General features: G+C 50.3%; 1 protein-coding gene across 1 annotated transcript in view; it reads right to left on the bottom strand.

The window, feature by feature from the left end:
* Window positions 1–3,700: 3,700 nt before the first annotated feature.
* The window catches only part of RABGGTA (Rab geranylgeranyltransferase subunit alpha), a 30,193-nt gene continuing 13,764 nt past the window's right edge, over window positions 3,701–20,129 (bottom strand). Inside the window, exons 7-17 of the mRNA XM_033170252.1 lie at window positions 19,488–19,571; window positions 18,678–18,760; window positions 18,434–18,535; window positions 17,504–17,609; window positions 14,939–14,990; window positions 8,534–8,622; window positions 7,154–7,242; window positions 6,141–6,257; window positions 4,968–5,081; window positions 4,190–4,277; window positions 3,701–4,054 (exon numbers count right to left, since the gene is read on the bottom strand). Of these exons, the coding sequence (XP_033026143.1) occupies window positions 3,906–4,054; window positions 4,190–4,277; window positions 4,968–5,081; window positions 6,141–6,257; window positions 7,154–7,242; window positions 8,534–8,622; window positions 14,939–14,990; window positions 17,504–17,609; window positions 18,434–18,535; window positions 18,678–18,760; window positions 19,488–19,571 (1,073 nt within the window). The 3' untranslated portion in view covers window positions 3,701–3,905. The remainder of the gene's footprint in view (window positions 4,055–4,189; window positions 4,278–4,967; window positions 5,082–6,140; window positions 6,258–7,153; window positions 7,243–8,533; window positions 8,623–14,938; window positions 14,991–17,503; window positions 17,610–18,433; window positions 18,536–18,677; window positions 18,761–19,487; window positions 19,572–20,129) is intronic.

The following is a 20,129-nucleotide window of genomic DNA, read 5'->3' as shown; positions in this document are numbered from 1 at the left end:
TTAAACTTGGATCACAGTGCTTTGGATGTATGCTGTCAGGATGGCCTTAAATGGGTAGATTAATCAACTCAAAGCATTGATTAAGCAGCAACGGGGACTGGTGGGGCGGGGAATCATTTTAAGCGTCAGAGCTGAGCGTGGAAACTCTGTTTTCCTCCCAGCACGTACCTCGTGGCGGGTCATGTCCTGCCAATTATGCAGTTAAGAAGAATCTGAAAATAAAAAGAAAGCGAGGCTTTCACAAGAACTTGTGGAAGGAGGGGAAGCCCACGGCTGACGCAGAAAAATAAGTTGCTCCATGACATGCCCCTGAGATGCTGCTGCAACGAACAGGCCTCTTAGCAAACACCCTCGTGCGGGAGATGTGGCAAACGGTTGCATGATGCGCTCATCATCTGGGTCACAGTTTCCACGGGAGGCGAGTGAAGCAACAGCGGGACAAATAAAGAAAATGATTATTGTTTTAATGGAGTGAAGAATGCCAAGAAGAGGCTTGCTGGATCAGGCCAACAGCCCATCTGGTCAAAGTACTAGTTTTGACCGATAAAGTCTTAAACGGCTCAGGACCACAACACCTCAAGGACCGCCTCTTTCCATATGAACCGACCCGGACCCCCGAGATTATCTTCTGAGGCCCTCCTTCTTGTGCCTCCTCCTTGAGAGGTCCGGGGGGTGGCAACACGAGAACGGGGCCTTCTTGGCAGTGGCTCCCCATCTGTGGAACGCTCTCCCCAGGGAAGTTCACCTGGCGCCTTCATTATACTGTACACCTTTAGGTGCCAGGTTAAACGTTCCTTTGGTTGATCTGATTTACATCCTATGTCCTTTTAAAATGTGTGGTGTTTTTTTGGAGGGGGGGCTATTGGGTTGCTGGTTTTTTTAAAAATTATGTATTTTGTGGTTTTATATCTTGATTCTATTCTGTGACCTGCCTTGAGACTCCCAGGTATAGGGTGGTATATGCATTCAATAAATAAACAACAACAACAACAACAATAATAATAATAATAGCATCCTGTTCGAACAGGGGCAATGTGGTGGATAAACCCTCAAGAGAGACCAGAGTGTTGTGACAACAGTCGGGGGCAGCAATAACTCCCAAAATGTCCATGAAGTTGACTCTTTATTCAAAGAAACCAAAACAGCCCAGGCCTCGTGGTCACAGCAACTCTTTCCCAGTAGGTCTGGCCCCAATGAAGCCATTTTCGGGACTGAAGCTCTCTGCCTTCCCACTGCTCCTGAAATCTCCTCCTCCCTCTGGTCCTTCCCAAGCAACCCGAGACTCCTTCATCTTGTCTCCCTTTGCTCTGCCCTTTTCATGCCTCTTCTGGTTCTGGGAGACCAGGGAGGGACGGGAGATGGTTGCAGCAGGAGGGGAAGACTCCCTGGATTCTTCAGCAGCCTGACTCATCACTGGGCCCTTGTCCTCTCCAGCCTCCCGATTCTGGACTGCTCTCTGCCACAGCCTCTCCCCGCTCGCTAAATCCTGTTGCTTCTTCAGCTTCGGAAACCTCCTTCTTCGTTTGCTCCCTCTGATGACGACGACGATGATGATAATAATAATAATAATTTATTATTTATACCCCACCCATCTGGCTTGGTCTCCCCAGCCACTCTGGGCGGCTTCCAACAGAATATATTAAAAACACAATAAAACATCAAACACTTCCCTAAACAGGGCTGCCTTCAGATGTCTTCTAAAAGTCATAGTTGTTTATTTCCTTGATATCCACAGGGCGGGGGCCACCACCGAGAAGGCCCTCTGCCTGGTTCCCTGCAACCTCACTCCTCACAGGGAGGGAACCGCCAGAAGGCCCTCGGAGCTGGACCTCCGTGTCTGGGCTGAACGATGGGGGTGGAGATGCTCCTTCAGGTATACTGTGCCGAGGCCGTTTAGGGCTTTCAAGGTCAGCACAAAACACTTTGAATGGTGCTCGGAAACGTACCGGGAGCCAATGTAGGTCTTTCAGGACCGGTGTTATGTGGTCTCGGCAGCCGCTCCCAGTCACCAGTCTAGCTGACCACTCGCGATTGTCCCACCACCATTCCCCAGGCTGTGAGCCTTCTTCCCCTGGGGGTTCCTCAGCTGGTGCCCCCCCCCTGCACCCAGTCAGTCCACCACGTTGAGCAAAGGTGCAGCACTTTCCCCCGCTGAGGTTTCAGACAACCACGAATTCGTCCAACCCTCTCTCCTAAAGCCGGGACGATATGGGACCCTGCACACGGGGAATGCAGAGCGGCAGCCAAGATGTCAAGGCTGCTGACAGGTGTCTGTGCTCTCCCCGGCTGGGACAAGTCAAAGCAGATTCCTTTGGCTCCGGGCGGGTGGAGGCAGGCGTGCGGGCGGGCGAGGTGCAGGAAGCCTTGGGTGGATCGAAGAAGCGGGAACTGGAGTCGCAGTCGAGTCGCCTGTTGATTCTGAAGCCTGGCCAAGTAAAGTAGTATTGCCTGCTTCCGCACAACTTAGGGACAAAAGCAGGCATAGGCAAACTTGGCCCTCCAGATGTTTTGGGACTGCAGTTCACATCATCCCTGACCACTGGTCCTGTTAGCTAGGGATGATGGGAGTTGTAGTCCCAAAACATCTGGAAGGCCGAGTTTGCCTATGCCTGGACAAGAGGGTGTGTTCAGCTAAGTCTTACTCATGTGTAGATCCGTTGGAGCTGATGGGCTTAAGGTAGGTCTCCCGGTCATTGATTTCTATGGGGCTTGTCTAGAGTATGGTTTCCTGGCACACAACCAAAGAACTGACCCCAGTGGAAACAGAAACGAGCCACCAAGTTCTTCCTAGAATCTCTGGTTACAAAATGTGAGCCCAGGTTAAAATGGATCTAGGCCGGGCTGTGGCATTTTTGGCAAAAGCCTATGATCCCTGGCTTAGAAACTGCGGCCTACTGAGTTCAGCAGGGCTTATTCATGAGGAAGTGTATTTTTAGAATTGCAGGTTTAAATCAACGAGCAAGTTTTCCTTTTTAAGTGATTAATCTGGCCTCTGTCCACCTGGTAGGTACCAGGTAGACACAGGTCGGATAAATCACTTTTTAAAAAAAGAACAGAGACTGAAAATGGTGGATTAAATTGACCCGCACTTTTAAAAGTGAAATATTTATTTTTTTGTCATACTTTACAAGGCAGGGACCGTCCTAGCAGAGGAATCGCCCCCTAGGTGAGAGAGATGAGGCAGTGCTGGTGGTTGGGAAAGACTTCCTTTTAAGTATGACAAACACACAAGCCTCTCATCCGTATAAACAAGGAAAGTGTGGTGCCTTTCTTCACAATTTCTGTTCTTGCCCGAATGAATATTCATGATTCACCGGCCAAGGTTTCATCAGCGGATACCAGGTTTGTGTCTGGAAGATCATCTGGAAACTGCTGGGACTTTTTAAGGCAGGGATGACGATGAGTTTCGCTCTCCGGTTGCTCCTGGACTACAAATCCCATCACCACCGGCCACGCAGGCCGGGACTGATGGGAGCTGGTGTCCCGGAAACTTCCAGCCCTCCATAAAAGGCTTACTAAGGTCTCTCGCTGGGAGATCTTTCAGGAACTGTTGGGCTTCGATGGCCGGCCATTGTGAGAACAGTCTTCTGATACGATTTCTGAAGCTTCACGTCTTCTCAGCTACATTCAACATGCGTTTGTGGTGTGCGTGAGACGAGGGGAGCAGCAGCAGCAGCAGCAACAACAACAGGGAACGGGGGACATTCCTGGGACCCCCCCCCTTTCTGCTGCACGGATTGGACATCGGTAGCGACTCACGGCAACAATGACCTCCTTTATTTCATCATTTCCTCATGCTAATAAATTAAAAGGGTGGTAAAGGGCTGTCTGTGTGTGCAGGGGGAGGAACTGTGTGTGGGGTGTGTGTGTGTGCGTGTGTCGAGCGGGGTCTCCTGCAAAACCCATCAGGTCAGGATGGCCCCCACATTCGGCAGCAAGGCGGCAAGCTCCGACTGGACGCCGGGGATTTGGCACAGGGGGTTGCCTTGCAGGTTGAGGTGGGAGAGCTTGGGGAAGGAAGCGAGGGCGCGGAGCCCGGAAGGCTGCTGGATGCCTGCGGCAGCGGAGTCAAGGAGAACTGTGGCCAGAGAGAGGGAGAGAGAGGTTCCCCTTCCCCAAAGAGAGAGCATCCCTTCCACAGCCCGGGCGAACCCCACTGGCCCCAGGACCCGCACAGCGCCAAGGATACGGTTGTTGCAGAGGGAGAGTTCCTCCAGGCGAGGGAGCGGGGGCAGGCCTTCGAGGGTCTCGATCTGGTTGTCGTCGGCCTCCAGCACCTGAGGCAAAACAGAAGAAGAAGAAGAAGAAGAAGAAGAAGAAGAGGAGGAGGAGGAGGAAGAGTTTGGATTTGATATCCCGCTTTATTACTACCCGAAGGAATCTCAAAGCGGCTAACATTCTCCTTTTCCCTTCCTCCCCCACAGCAAACAGTCTGTGAGGTAAGTGAGGCTGAGAGACTTCAGAGAAGTGTGACTAGCCCAAGGTCACCCAGCAGCTGCATGTGGAGGAGTGGAGATACGAACCCGGTTCACCGGATTACAAGTCTACCGCTCTTAACCACTACACCACACTGGCTGTCAGAGGAGGAGCGTCGAGAGGGGCAAGTTGAACAGGAACCCGGTCCACGTCCCCCTGCAATTCAGCCCGCAACCCACAGCCCCAACTTTGAAATGTGGCGGTGGAAATTCAGGGGCCCATAAATAATACCCGAGGCACACTTGGCCTGGCGTTAAGAGCGGAAGGAGAGCCATGAAGCAGCGGTGGACCTTGGGGGGGGGGGCTTAAATTTCAGCGGTGCCACATGCGACACCAAAATCTGCCCCCTTTCCCCGTTCCGCGCCTGGTGTGCTCTCTGCCTGAAGGTGTTATTGAGCCAAGGTGGTGAGGGAGACAGGGCTTCTAAGGAAGGCCAGGGGTCCTAAGAGACGGGCACCTGTTGCTGGACACTGGGGGGGGGGCAGCCTCACCTCAAGGCAGCGCATCATAGCCAGTGTCGGGGGCAGGCAGTGGAGGAGGTTGTCCGAGATGTTCATGTGAGTGACCAGAAGCAGGTGCTCCAGGTGGCACAGAATGGTGAGGCCCTGGGGAGATGAAAATAAAACAGGGTGGGGTGGTAGAAAGAACATTTATGGGGAATCCTCACACACCCAAGCTAATTCTCCCCCCCCCAACTCTGCCCAGCAGACACTCCTCTCCTGCCAGTAAAGCACAATATTCTTAATCTCGGGGTCGTGGGTTCGAACCCGTCAGGCAAGAAGATGCCTGCATTGCAAGGGGCTGGGCCAGATGACCCTTGGGGTCCCAACTCTACAATCTCTTGCCACTTAGAGAAGAGGAGCTCTGCTGAACTCTGTACCCGAGCATCTGAACTATGTGCCATTTCAAGGTGGATGTTTCTTTAAAAAGAGCCTCTGAGATCAGGCCAGTGGCCTCAGTTGGTGCAACATCCTGTCCGTCCCCCCCCAGTGGCCAAACAGATGCCTGCCTGACCTTAATCCATCTCACTGGGCGACTCCAAGTCTTGGAGGAACCAACAGGCAGGCTCAAGGAGTGCCAGAAGCCAGCCAGCCGTAAATCACACGCCGTAAGTGGAGTTAGCTCTTTATTTGTAAAAACAGGATCTGCACAGGAGTGTCAGGCCCAGTGAGCAACCAGTAGTTGCTGAGACTGAAGGCCCCTGCCTCCCCTCCTCTCCAGGGTTTTCCCCAAGCAATAGGAGACTGTGCCTGCCTGCAGCCAACCTCCCCTCTGCCCTTTTCATGCCTCTCACCAGGTGAGAGGGGAGCTTGTTACAGGAAGGGGAGACACCCGCGAATCTTTACCAGCCAGACCCTCCTCTGCCTTCCTCCTCTCTCCTGCTTCATCTTCTGCCTCCAATTCTGGACTTCTCTCTGCCACAGACTCTCCCTGCTCACTACACCCTCTTGCCTCCCCAGCATCCAACATCTCCTCCTCCCAGTCTTCTTCCTCTGTCCGCTCATCCTTGTCCCACCACCCCGTGCCCCAAATCTCCCCGCTTCCCGGCTATTCCCTGGCACTCCACACAGAATCTGCTCCCCCCCCCCCCCCGGTTCCTTCCTGGTCCTTTCCTCCTTCTCTGCTTTCCGTCTGTTCAGCCCCCACCCTCCCAGGCCTCCTACCCTCTGGGACAAGTCCACGACGCGGGCCTCGGCGTATTCCATCTTGAGGATGCTGTTTTCAATCAGGAATTTGCTGCGGAGGTCGTCCAGGTAGGCCGAGCGCATGGGGTCAGCTGCCTGGGGAGGGAAAGTGAGTAAAGGAGAACGGAAGCAGAGGTCAGCGGGCATTCTCGAACGACAATAATAATAATAATATTTATACCCCCCCATCTGGCTGGGCTTCCCCAGCCACTGTGGGCGGCTTCCAACAAATTATTAAAATACAATAATCAATCAAACACTAAAAGCTTCCCTAAACAGGGCTGCCTTCAGATGTCTTCTAAAACTCTGATAGTTTTTGTTGTCTTTGACATCTGGTGGGAGGGCATTCCACAGGGCGGGTGTCACCACCGAGAAGGCCCTCTGCCTGGTTCCCTGTAACTTGGCTTCTAGCAGTGAGGGAACCGCCAGTAGGCCCTCGGCGCTGGACCTCAGTATCAGAACGATAGGGGTGGAGACGCTCCTTCAGATATACTGGACCGAGGCCGTTCAGGGCTTTAAAGGTCAGCACCAACACTTTGAATTGTGCTCGGAAACGTACTGGGAGCCAATGTAGGCTTACAGGGCCTCCAGAGCCAGCTGCCTGGTCTGCCCTGCGTATGTGTGTGTGTGTGTGTCAAATTAAGGGAGGACTGCTGAGGAACAACGGACACTTCTACTCAAGCTCAGAGACACCATTGTCACCAGACAATAACCTTCAACCAGGAGGTGGGGGGCAGTGAATGTGGACAAGTGGTTCTGTGGGGTATGCCTATTCAGGGTTCCAGCCAGCCATGCCCTCTGTAAGGACACTCCATTCCGGCCTCATTTTCTGCCGCCGCCCACTCCAAATAAGTCTGTGAGTACGTGGAGTTTCCCCCCATAAATATTTTTTCAGACACTTCTGCAAACCGACTCTGCTGATACAGAAGGAGTACAGGATATTTGGGGTGCAGCTGAATTAATTCCGCTCTGCTCTCCCCCCCCCCGCTCACCTTCAGTGTCGTAAAGTAGCTGAGGGTCTCGTGCTCATAAACCAAGGGGTCTAAGGCCCTCATGAGGAGGATGATGGTCAAGAGGCACCCTAGAGAGTGAGAGAGAGTTTATCAGAACTGTGTGAGATGGCGACGGCCAGCTGCAATGACTTTTGGATTTGGCATAAGCATCAACGTGTGAGGAGGCACTGCAATTTATGGGAGAATCATCGGCATTAAATCCACACAGCAATATAACGTTACTTGTTTTATCTCGCTTGTCTGAAAAACTTAAGAGGCTGTGAAGAAAGAATGAAGGATAATATCAGAAGGAATTAGGGGAATCATCGGAAATGACTTTGGAATGCAAATGAAATTTGATGTTGATTAGAGCTCTTCACGTTTGAAGCATGGGAAGTCGAAAAAGTTATAATTTGGCAGAATATTCAGATTATTTGATATGTTTATGTATAATCTGGAACATTTAATGCGATTTGATTGGTTTGTTAAAGTGAAAAATTCAATAAAAATGATTTTTTAAAAAAGAGAGTGAGTAAAAGAGTGCACAAAAAAGAAAAATTGGAACTGGCCCCCTGCCTTAACTGAAGAGAAGAATTCTGTGCGGAGGCAAGGCGGAATTCTGTGACCTGTGTTCACCTTCGTTTATTTATTAATTCTGCATAATTTATTTATTAAATTTCCACCACGCCCCTTCTTCCAAAGGAACCGAGGACGGCAAACAAAAACAATACACGAAACAAAATAGAAAATTCTTTCCAGTAGCACCTTAGAGACCAACTGAGTTTGTTCTTGGTATGAACTTTCGTGTGCATGCATTCTTCTTCAGATACTTCAGGTATCTGAAGAAGGTGCTACTGGAAAGAATTTTCTATTTTGTTTCGACTATGGCAGACCAACACGGCTACCCACCTGTAACTAAAAACAATACACGTTAGGGGACAAAAACGATAATTTTTTTTTAAAACCCATTTAAAGAACTACCATGTTTTTGCTAATCATAGGATGATTTCCATCCCACTATACCTGACTGGTTCCCAAATTCAGCTGCTGGGGTTTCAGCCAGGTGTTGCCCAGACACTCCCAAGTGTTAAGGACTAGCAACGTGGTTGATGTTGTTGCTTTTTAAAAAGCTCATTTACGTCGCTGGTGATTAGAATGCTGAATTCCGTTCCAATTCTGCATGCATTCAGTGTGATCGCAGAATACAGACACAGCGCTGGGACAGTTGCCCAAGGACATCCGTCTCAAAATCCTGGTTCTTGCCCCCCCCCCGCCAGAGCTGGGGATAAACCCCCCACCCCACCCCGTTGAATTATGTGCTGGTTTAGTGTGACACAAATAAGGATGCAGAGAACATGCATGAGCAGCCCAGAGACTTACACTTGTTCTCCGGTTCCAAGGCCTGCAATTCCTTGCAGGATTCAAGTTCCGACTGCAGTACTGTGGACTTCTCAATGGATAGCTCACACCTGCCGCAGGAGAAGGAAAGTGAGAAAGTGGGAGGTTAGGGAGATGGCCAACTCTTGAAAGGGGTGTGTGTGTGAGAGAGAGAGAGAGAGAGAGAGAGAGAGAAACCAGTGTCCCCATAGCCACCAATCTCTGAATGCAGGCCCAGAAGACATGGCAGGGGGTTGAACAATATGATTCTACAGTATGAGCAGTAGACTTGTAATCTGGTGAACTGGGTTCGCGTCCCCGCTCCTCCACGTGCAGCTGCTGGGTGACCTTGGGCTAGTCCCACTTCTCTGAAGTCTCTCAGCTCCACTCACCTCACAGAGTGTTTGTTGTGGGGGAGGAAGGGAAAGGAGAATGTTAGCCGCTTTGAGACTCCTTCGGGTAGTGAAAAGCAGGATATCAAATCCAAACTCTTCTTCTTCGTCTAGCTGAACTGGGTGACACAGTCACAAAAACAAAACAAAAAAGAGCCGCAGAAGCAAAAACGCAAAATAAATAGCAGAAACACAGGGACCTCAGCGTAACACTCAAATGGAAGTGTGCCACTCCAAATGGGGCATGTTTGACTTCCGAAAAATGTTCGCAAACCTGAACGTTTGCTATGTTTGGGTTCCAAGTTGTTTGAGTACCAAGGCGTATGAGAATCAAGGTGCCACTGTCTCTGACTTTTTGAAGACATCTGAAGGCAGCCCTGTATTGGGAAGTTTTTAATGCTTGACGTTTGACTGTGGTTTTATAATCTGTCGGTAGCTGCCCAGAGCGGCTGGAGAAACCCTTGGGATGCAATGCAGGAACCGCGAAGTAGAGAGGTACAGAGGGCCGCGGGTGGCGCTGTGGTCTAAACCACAGAGCCTAGGATTGCCGATTGGAAGGTCGGCGGTTTGAATCCCTGCCACGGGGTGAGCTCCCGTTGCTCGGTCCCTGCTCCTGCCAACCTAGCAGTTCAAAAGCACGAAGTGCAAGTAGATAAATAGGTACCGCTCTGGCGGGAAGGTAACTGGCGTTTCCGTTTGCTGCTCTGGTTCGCCAGAAGCGGCTTAGTCATGCTGGCCACATAACCCGGAAGCTGTACACTGGCTCCCTCAGCCAGTAAAGCGAGATGAGCACTGCAACCCCAGAGTCGTTTGCGACTGGACCTAATGGTCAGGAGTCCCTTTACCTTGTAAAGAGATACAGGGAGTCGCGATTATTCTCCAGGCTCCCCATCCCTGCTATGTGGCATCAGGCGCTCAGATTTCCCTTTCTTGAACCCTCAGGGAAGGCACAACAACCTCGGTGGCATGGGGTGCCTCGACCGTGACGAAACCGCGGTCTGACAATGGTGTCACACGCAGTGTTGTTTGGAGTGACCGCATCTGACAGCCCTGTTGACCCCAGAGCTGTGTCTCCCTTTCACTTGGGTGAGTCAGCTGAAACACACCACTTCCTGGAGTCGCGCTCATGAAACATCCTTCCCCCATCCCCGTTTTGAAGGACTCTTCCAAACCACTTCCCCTCTCGGCAACCCGTCCCTCGCTTCAGTTAGAAAGGGAATTGCTGGTCGTGCTCCAGGGTCGACCCCAGCTGCACGAGGCGATTGCTGGTTTGCCAGAGAAGGGCGTCTTATAACAGACTCCTGGACGCACTTACTCAGAAGTAAGTCCCACGCGCAGCCTTAAGGCATGCAACTTCTTCCTGCCACGGCATTTGATCTCTACAACGGATATCTGCACAGCCAGCAGTTACAAAATGCCCCTTTCTCCCCCAAATAAGCTAAAAGCAGGCCAGCTGGCAGCTTCAGCACCCCGGAGCCATAATCTACACGGTTTGGCAGAATTAGGAGCCGGGCTATGATTAATAACAACCGCCGTTTATGTCAAGCGCTCCTAATTTGCAAAGTGCTTTGTAATTTATGCGTTGCTCATCCCCACAACTCTGTGAGGCAGATTGCAGATATTCCCATTTTACGGATGGAAGGCTGAGGCTGGGGAGAATGGAGTCCCCAGTTACGCTTCAGCCCGCATCTCCCAAACCCAAACTCAGCCCTCTAGCCTCCCAATACTCACCAGTTGTCTCCTCCCACCCTTTTCTGTTTATACTGCTGACTCACGTACAATGTCACAGTGGTAGTAAATATATACAATAAGGCACCGTGAAAACAGGAGATAATCGTTGCAATGACAAGAGATCTAAACACCCGCAGAGCCTTGCTGCTCCAAATGTCTGCAGGGGCTCAGCCAAGCCTACCTTATGGGGCTGTTGTGAGGGGAAAATGGGGTCGGGGGAGAAGAGCAGGAGACACAAAGGGTAGCCAATGTGGTGCCTCCCAGATGTTATGGACTACAAGTCCCAGCATCCAGCATGGTCAGTGACTAGGAATCATGGGATTTGTAGTCCACAACATTGGCAGGGCACCATTCGGTCCAGTAGCCTCCAATCTTTTCAGGCCTACGACTCACCAGGCATGCATTGGGGGACCCATTTCTTCATCTTTTAGCATATATTTGCGTGGTGATATTGCTCCAGTTGCGGCCCACCTAGGATCAGGCCTTGGGCCCAGTAGTACGTCCTGACCCACCAACTGAGGACGAGCGATGGAGGCTATTTGTAATGCTCCCCTTCAGACGTTGCTGGGACTCCAAAACCCATCAGCCCCGGCTACCCTCCCCAACGCTCAGGGATGATGGGAGCTGGAGTCCAGAAACTTCTAGAGGACGTCGTAGTTGGCTACCTTGGTGGGACATAAATATAAAAATGAAAGAGGCGTACCATGTGGCTCATCTCCAGGAATTTCCCTTGAATGTGGAGGGTTTGTCCCTCCCAAGCTATTGCAGCAAGGAGCCATTTTGAGGCCTGCCCTGCCTGCTGTGACTTGGTTCTTATTTTTAAAAAATTAAGTGGCCACTGTCAAGATGGGGCTCGTCCACCTGGCAAGGCAGCCCATCTAGGAGAAGGAAAGCTCCGATCCTCAACCTCCCCTGCCTTGCAGAATAACTTCAGGAGAAGAACAGGCTTGGGAGAAAACCCTACACAAATTCGGGGCGGGGTCTCTAATAAGTCAGTTGCATGGCTCCTTCCGGCAACCCCTGCAGTCAAGCTGGCACCAAATGTCTTGCTCTGCTTTCTGTTGGACCACATCAGCAAGACCAAGATGGGGTCTGGGCAGCCCAAGACCTCCATATAAACCACCTGGAGAGGTCACTTTGGTGCTGCTTGTGGGACATGTCAGTCAAATCCAAAATTCTAAGAGAGGACTACTGTATTTTTCGCTCCATAAGACACACTTTTTTCCTCCTAAAAAGTAAGGGGAAGTGCGTCTTATGGAGCGAATGGTGGTCCCTGGAGCTGAATTGCCCAGGGGCCAAAAGAGGATCATGCCTTTTATTTTACAAAGAGAAAAGGGGGTGTTGAAAGGACCCCGCTCAGCAGCTGATCAGCAAGAGATCGGGAGAGAGATAAGAGTCCCCGGCTCCCTTTCAGCCCCGCCCTCCTTTGTTGAATGTGCTGCAGAAGGAGGTTGTTTGTTTCCCCAGCGACATGGGACTGGCTGATTAGATTATCTGTCTGGAAACTGTAGAAAAGGCTCCCTTTCCTTTTTTTTTTTTTATAAGAATTTATTGGCATTTTTCCAAACAACATATACCCTCACCCACACCCACAAATACAAAACAAATGTGACAAATACAAACAGTGTCAAGATTCTTATAGTATCTTTCTAAAAAGAAAAATTTCTTTTTCCATATCTTGACCATTGACTTCCCCTGCCTTTTCACCTTCGATTTTATATCCTTAATCTATTTTATAACCATTTCTTCTGAAAAAAAAAAAAAAAAAAAAAAAAAAATTAGTTCAATTATATATTTACATCAAATTATCTTTTCAACACCTTACTAGTAAATACATCACCATAATAATACCTCATCCTAGTTCTTCTTAATTCAATCTTATCAATTTCTTAACTTAATCTAAGTCTTAATCTTGCTCCTCGCATCAAATCTAATTCTTCTATCCTTAAGATTACTGCTAATAACATAAAAACTTGAAATATCTCCTTTCATATACAAACAAAAATATAACAGAGTATTGTTGACAGTATTCACCCTCCACTTTCGATTTGCCGTGTTAGACTACTTTAAATTTTGTTTAAGACTTCACCCCACACCCCCTCTGTCCATTATTCTTCTCCTGGTGGCATCGGCACTGAACATCCGTGTAACTTCTCTCTCCCAACGTCCACAGATCCAGGCACAGTCCATGTCTCTTCTTGCCACGAGTTCAGAGGTGTCCATCTCATCATCTCCCTGCTTCTTCGGTTCTTTGTAACGTTCCTTTTCTTCTTGTAAATACCTTAATTCTCTGTCCCTGGCCCCCGAGCTCACACCCCGGGGACTGGATATAACAAATCTTAACGTCGCCTTGGGGCTGCCACCCCCAAAAAGCGAATTTCTTCTCCGAAGTTGCTCACTCAGTTCTCTCCATCTTTCCATCCACTCTCTCAGCTCATTAGCAAGACATTCTTCATAAGTGTCAAAAGTTTTAAAAGCCTCCTCTGTGGGCAATTGGTTCCCTTTCAGATCCCCACACAAGACTTTGACTTTTCTATAAACAAGTTCCACCTTCAAGGCAATGAGTCTCTGTTCATCTGTTAGTCCAGAGTTCAATACCAGTTCAAGGACAAAACCCAGCATACTGGCAGAGGAGGAGGAAGTGGGTGTTGTATTTCTGCTCTCCTCTTTGTTCAACGCCATTTTTCTGTGCTGAAGCGCAAACACCGCAACTTTAAATGGAGATATTTTCCTCTAATTAACTGCCCGAAAAAAGAGTTTGCCAGTCTCATGTGTCAATTTTAGCTACATTGAAACCAGTTCAGTAGCAGTAAACCCTCATTTGGTTACATTCTTCGGCTCGAAGGGAGGGAGGCAGGCTACCTTTCCCCTTCCCCCCGGATCGTTCCAAAAACGCGATTTTTAATCCAAATCTTTACTCACGACCACCGGGTTTTTAGCTCCATTCTTCGCAGGTAGAACTTGGACGCTCACCGCGGGCTTTGTCGCCGCATTTGCATCCCGGTTGGGGCATGTCCCCTGAAGCCCGGCTCCGGTTGTCCCTTCACCCCCACTCCCCCTTTACAGGGGGGGCAGGGGAAGGGTTCGGAGCCTCCGCGGGCACAGCCGGGGAGCCCAGGGTGCGGGACGCTCTTCCCGCACCCCAAACGGAGCCGCGCGCTGCGGTAGCGCGGCTCCTGACCCCCGGGATGGACAAGGCGCCTCGAGACCGAGGCAGCCTTCGACCACCCGGCGATGGCGTCGCCGCCGGAAGTCGAAAAGGCTCCCTTTCCTTTAGAATAGGCATAGGCAACCTTCGGCTCTCCAGATGTTCTGGACTACAATTCCCATCATCCCTGACCACTGGTCCTGTTAGCTAGGGATCATGGGAGTTGTAGGCCAAAACATCTGGAGAGCCGAAGGTTGCCTATGCCTGCTTTAGAAGATGCAGAAATGTGAGTTGAACCCCATAAAAATGGGGCTTTCCCTCTTTGCTTTTCCCCCTTTGCGAAAGGAGCTTTGTTTTTCCCCCATTGCAAAAACTTTTAGCTGACCCTAAAAAAACCAGGGTTTTTCCCTTTGCAAAAAAGCTGCAAAACGTTTAGCTGATCCTAAAAAAACCAGGGCTTTTCCCTTTGCAAAAAAGCTGCAAAACTTTTAGCTGATCATCAAAAAACAGGGCTTTTAGAAGAGGAAAACCAGGGAAATTTTTTTTTCTTGTTTCCTCCGCTAAAAACGAGGTGCGCCCTATGGTCCGGTGCACCCTATGGAGCGAAATATACGGTAACTGCCTCTATGTGACTGTCAGCTTGGTCGGTTGGGCTGCCGCTGGTGGAAGTGTTAAGCAGTAAATGCTCTGATGGAGTCTTTTTAGGACTCACTAATATCTAATATATAGTTTATTATCTTTTCTAACCTAAGTATGTACTCAATGAATCTGACAGTAAACTAGTTTATTCTGTTATCATTCAGATTCATGTGTATTTTTCTTATAAGAGGGACAAAAGGGATTAACAACCAAGGAGGCAGGAAGGTAGAAGACATAATTACCGTATTAAAAAAAGACTCAAACGTGTCAGCAATCCGCTTGCTGCTGTGTAAATTTAAATAAGGAAACATTTAACCCTGCTATATTATATATAAATGTTCCTACACTGCTAACACAGCCGTTTGACACTCCATTGTCTCTCGAGACGGACAGATGCCAACAATGAAGTGCTCGTTGCCACATACGGTGGATAATGGAAGAATGTTCTTTAAAGGTTCCTGTCTTTAGGAGCCAGCTCCTCTCCCCCTGGCTACTTACCTGAAAACTTGCTCCTCTGTGACTGAATCTTGGCTCCAGCAATCCCTGTGTCCTGTGGGGGGCAGAGGGGAAAGGGGTTAAATCGAGGAGGTGAGGAAGTGTGTGTGGGGGCACTGGGGAAAGGAAGCGAGTGGGGTCGCTGGCAGGAAACCCCCCCCACCTGAGATGGGGGGGGTCTCTGGGGAGAGCGCTGCAATTGGAGAATAGCCTTTACCAAAGGTGTCGTGGGCTTTGAAGACACTCGAACTCAGGACGCAAGGGAGAAACGTGCTAAGAGGAAGGCACGCTTGGCAAATCCACACCGTGATCAACTCCCGCCCGGAAACCAGTGTCCCCACTGTAGAAGGACGTGTGGATCCAGAATTGGCCTCCACAGTCACTGACGGACTCACAGAAGGTCCCTGGTTCGATTCCTGGCATCTCCAGGTAGGGTTGGGAGAAACTCCTGCCTCAAATCCTGGAAAGCCATTGCTGCCAATCAGTGAAGAAAATACTGAGATAGACAGACCAACGGTCTGATTCGGCAGAAAGTCAGCTTCCCATGTTCCTCTTGGCGCTTAAACCCTGAACCATTCTTGCCCCCCCAAACGCGTGAAAGGCCACCTCTATTCCTGCTGATCTTCTCCGGGGTTAAGAATGGGGTAATAGTTCCGCCACCCACAGCAACCCGGGATTCTGTGTCAGCCCCCTAAATTGGGAAATCTCTCCAGACAGGGGCACTTGGCATCTTCAAACTACACATTTCACCGAAATTGCATCTCTTTAATCAGTCAGTTAGGAACACGGGTGGTGCTGTGGTCTAAACCACAGAGCCTAGGGCTTGCCGATCAGAAGGTTGGACGACTCTGGGGTTGCGGCGCTCATCTCGCATTACTGGCCGAGGGAGCCGGCGTACAGCTTCCGGGTCATGTGGCCAGCATGACTAAGCTGCTTCTGGCGAACCAGAGCAGTACATGGAAATGCTGTTTATCTTCCCGCTGGAGTGGTACCTATTTATCTACTTGCATTTTGATGTGCTTTCCAACTGCTAGATGGGCAGGAGCAGGGACCGAGCAACAGGAGCTCACCCTGTAGTGGGGATTCAAACCGCTGACCTTCTGATCGGCAATCCCTAGGCCAGTGATGGCGAACCCGTGGCACGCGTGCCACAGCTGGCACGCAGAGCTCTCTCTGCTGGCACGCCAGGGGCGGGGAAATGGCGCCGCCGCGCTGCTCTGCTCATGCGTCCTGCCAGCACAGGCGCAGCAGCAGACAGCAGCAATTTCCCTCCTTGGCGCCTGTGGCTGCTGCTGCTGCGGAGGATTCGACGCAAGGCAACGACGATGGCGAGGTAACAGCAGCGGCGGGCTGGGCCAGGGGCGGCGGGTGAGGGGGAAGCCCTCCTTTTGAGCGCTGCGAGCGGGGGGGGGGGGGGAGCCGCGCGGCCCCGCCGGCGATGCCATCCCTAAGTAAAACGGCAGTGCTATGTATGTTCGGGTGGAAGGAAGGATGGAAGGAGGCAAATGTGGAGCTCTTTACTTAAACATGTGCACACAGGGTTGGTGCATTGGAGGAGTAGGCGGCCACCTCCCCTTCCATCCGAGCGGTGTTTGGGATGGCGCGAAGAAAAGTCTCGCTAAGACCCAAGCCGCCAAGGGGCGCGCTCCCCCGCGCAGGGGTAGGCGGAGCTGCGCCAGAGCTGAGCGGCGTTTGCTTCCCGCCTCGCACTGCCGGGTGGGCTTTTCTTCCCAACCGCCTTCACAGTCCGGGAGGCGCCGTTGCTGTGGTGGTGGCTCTCACATGTCTTTAGCTACCTCCTCCGACTGCCCGAGCGCTCTCCGGTAAGGAGGAAGTCAAACCTCGAAGAAAGGGCAGGAGCTGCATTTGGGAAGGTTTGGGATGCAACCGCTATGGTTCCTCCCTTTGCCCAGTTTTTGCAAAACAAAAACAAAACCCCCACACATAATAAATAAAAAAACCCACTGGCCCTTTCCTGCGTTCTGTTTTCTGGGAACGGTCTGTCTCCTCCCTCTGCAAAGTTGTATGCAGATGCGGAGAGGAGGGCGGCGAATAACACCGGAGTTCATGCAGGGAGAACTAACTCTCAAAAGTCTTTCTCTCTCTTCTCTTCCCTTCCTCCCCCCCCCCCCTCTACTTCCTTAAAGGTAAATTACATGCATCAAGGCAGCTTTGCCTGTATCACATTCCGCGGATTGATTGCTTATGTATTTACACACACCAGCACAGTCGTGGGCGAAATTTTATTCAGTGTACCCAAAATAAAATAACTCTTTGAACCTGCTGCCCATAACCTTCTATCGATCTGGCTATGAATAATAGGTTGAGAAAGATTCAAAGAACAAATGAAGGGTTGTACTGGTATGTATATTATTTCCTCAGAGCAACCCCAGTGAAATAAGTGAACTTAAGGCCATTTAATTGCAGTGTTGGCACTTTGAAATAAAAAAGTTGGTTTTCCACTGCAGTTTGGGCACTCGGGCTCAAAAAGGTTCGCCATCACTGCCCTAGGCTATGTGGTTTAGATCACAGCGCCACCCGCACCCCCCTAAGTAAATACATACATACCTTTAAAAAGGACACACTCCTTCTGGGACTGGCCCTCTGCCCATAAGACCCGGAAAGTGTGCTGCGGCCAGTGGTCATTCAGGGCGGAAGCTGGCAAGTCGCAGAGCTGGGAGACGTCATGATTTAAGGAAAACCGAAACCACTGTCAGAGGAGCTGCTTTCTCCCCACCCTACAGGATCAAGAGCTCCTGGCATAGCCCCTTCCCTCAAATTTAGCCAACGGGTTATTCCACTGCCTCTGTCACATCAAAACAGCCCTGGCTCTCACCCTCCTCAGACCTCAGAACCTGCTTTGAACTACTAAGGTTCATCGCCAAATAGCGAAGCCGTGGTGTCTCTGACCACGTACAGAGTGCTTTGACCTTGGCACCGAGCAGGGCCCTATCTGCACTGAAAGCAGCAACACACCACTTTTTAAACTGTCAAATTTTGGAAGGCCAAAATTTCAATAAGGAATGGGGTAAATTTATAACTTATCTGAAAAACCATTGCAAACAGTTAAAACCCATAGTAGGATTGGAACATCACCTGTAGTTTAACGGTGAATTTTGGACATGACGGAGAGGTAAAAGATTTGGATTATTGTAAAAGACGCGGGAGGAAATGATTAGCAATGGGACACACGAAGGGGAGGAGATTCATTGGAATCTTGTTTTTATGTTGTAGCTTGGATATGCAGCTGGAAAATTTAATTTGAAAAACCAAATAAATAAATTTACTTACACACACACACACAAATAAAAATCTAAAACCTGTCATGGCTTCCCCTAAAGAATTCTGGGAACTATGGCTTGTTAAAGGAGCCGACCCGCGTCAAATAAAACTCATTTTCAAATCTCCACGTTTGCCTGTTCCCCACAAAGTGGAACGTACACTTCAGGATGTTTCTGGTCCCCGACTAGCACCCCACACAGGGGGTCTGTAGGATACCCACATAAACCCAGGCCTGTTTCTCCTATCGGGGGTGCGCCAGCGTACGACAAGGGGTGATTCGTCTCCAAACACAATCAGGTCGTGAGACGCCGGTGCCACCTAAAAAACGAGAGAGAGACAGAGAGAGACAGACAGACAGACAGAGAGACAGAGAGAGATATTGAGGGAAACCCTTGGCTCTCAAGGATGCTAGGCGGCCGGCACCGGGGCCTCAATTGCCTCCCGTCCTTCCGAAACTTACTGCCACAGGGTGGGAGAAGGCGACTGCTAAGGAGGTGTCCTCTCGGTTGACGTAGACACAGCGAATCGTCGGTTCTGGGTCAGCTGTGGGGGTGACAGGAGAGAAATCCAATTGGCGAGAGTGACTGGGAGAGTTAGAGGGTACTCAATGCAGAAGAAAGGATAGTATTTAAAGAATATTTGAAAAATTACTACGAGAGCAAAAATCTCCTGGCAGACCTTGAAAGATCCTTGCAATGTATAGACAATAAACCAAAAGAATTTCCACGCCCCCCCACCCGAAGGATATTAAGGAAACAAAGTACAATATTATGACACTGTGTAAAAAAATAGCCGCATTCTGGATTAATTGTAGTTTCTGAATCACCTTACTAAAGCTAAGCAATGATGGTGAAGAAGAAGAAGAAGAAGAAGAAGAAGAAGAGTTTGGATTTGATATCCGAAGGAGTCTCAAAGCGGCTAACATTCTCCTTCCTTCTCCACAACAAACACTCTGCGAGGTGAGTAGGGCTGAGAGACTTCAAAGAAGTGTGACTAGCCCAAGGTCACCCAGCAGCTGCATGTGGAGGAGTGGGGAAGCGAACCTGGTTCACCAGATTACAAGTCTACCACTCTTAACCACTACACCACACTGGCTCGCCTGATGGTGCCAGGCGAACCTCCCTGGTTCCGTTCTTTCACTTCTTGCAGTGGGGCAGCTCTGCAAGGGGAACAGGGATCTCCTAGCGACACCAGTCTCCTCCTCGGCGGGGACCCCACCTTTTCTCCCTACTTCACACTACAAGGAAACAAACATGCATGGCTTTTGTACCTCTGCCCAGGAGCCAGCGATGATAGAACCAGGCGCTCTGGTCGTTCGGATCGGTGAAGAAGGCGTTCTGCACCAGCTCCAGCTCTGGGAGCGAGAAAGGAAAGTCAGGAGAAAGGAAAGAGTGGGGGAAGTAAGGGCCCTGGTGAACGAATTGGTCTCCACTGAAGAAGAAGTAGCAATATTGCAATATGGTACATTCAGGTTGCTGCGTGCCAACTTGACGGACTTTGGCCAGTTTAGCAGACATTCCATCTTCTCAGAGAATTCTGGTACCATTTTTGGGGGGTGGGGTGGGGTTGAGAGATTAGATGAAGGATCTCCTTCTGCAAATGCACAGCATCTTACTCAAACGACAATTCCAAGGACTGCCGTATCTGGGGGGAGCCGGAAAGGTTTTAAGTTGGTACAAAACCACTGGTTAAGAGTGCTGGATTTGAGAGGCACGGGTTCAAATACTATGCAGAATAGCTCGGTCGGTAAACCACGGGATTCTCAGTCTTGGTAGGTTTGAGTCCCACGTTGGGCAAGAAGGTTCCTGCATCGCGGGGGTGGGGGGGTCAGACTAGATGACCCGCATGGTCCCTTCCAACTCTATATATCCTTGCTCGGCCACAGACTTTGGGCCAGTCGCAGTCTCTCGGC

The sequence above is a fragment of the Lacerta agilis genome, chromosome 14 (assembly GCF_009819535.1).
Source record: "Lacerta agilis isolate rLacAgi1 chromosome 14, rLacAgi1.pri, whole genome shotgun sequence".
In the NCBI taxonomy this organism is placed as follows: domain Eukaryota; kingdom Metazoa; phylum Chordata; class Lepidosauria; order Squamata; family Lacertidae; genus Lacerta; species Lacerta agilis.
Note: the sequence above shows the minus strand (reverse complement) of the source record. Positions and strands in the feature narration are given on the sequence as shown.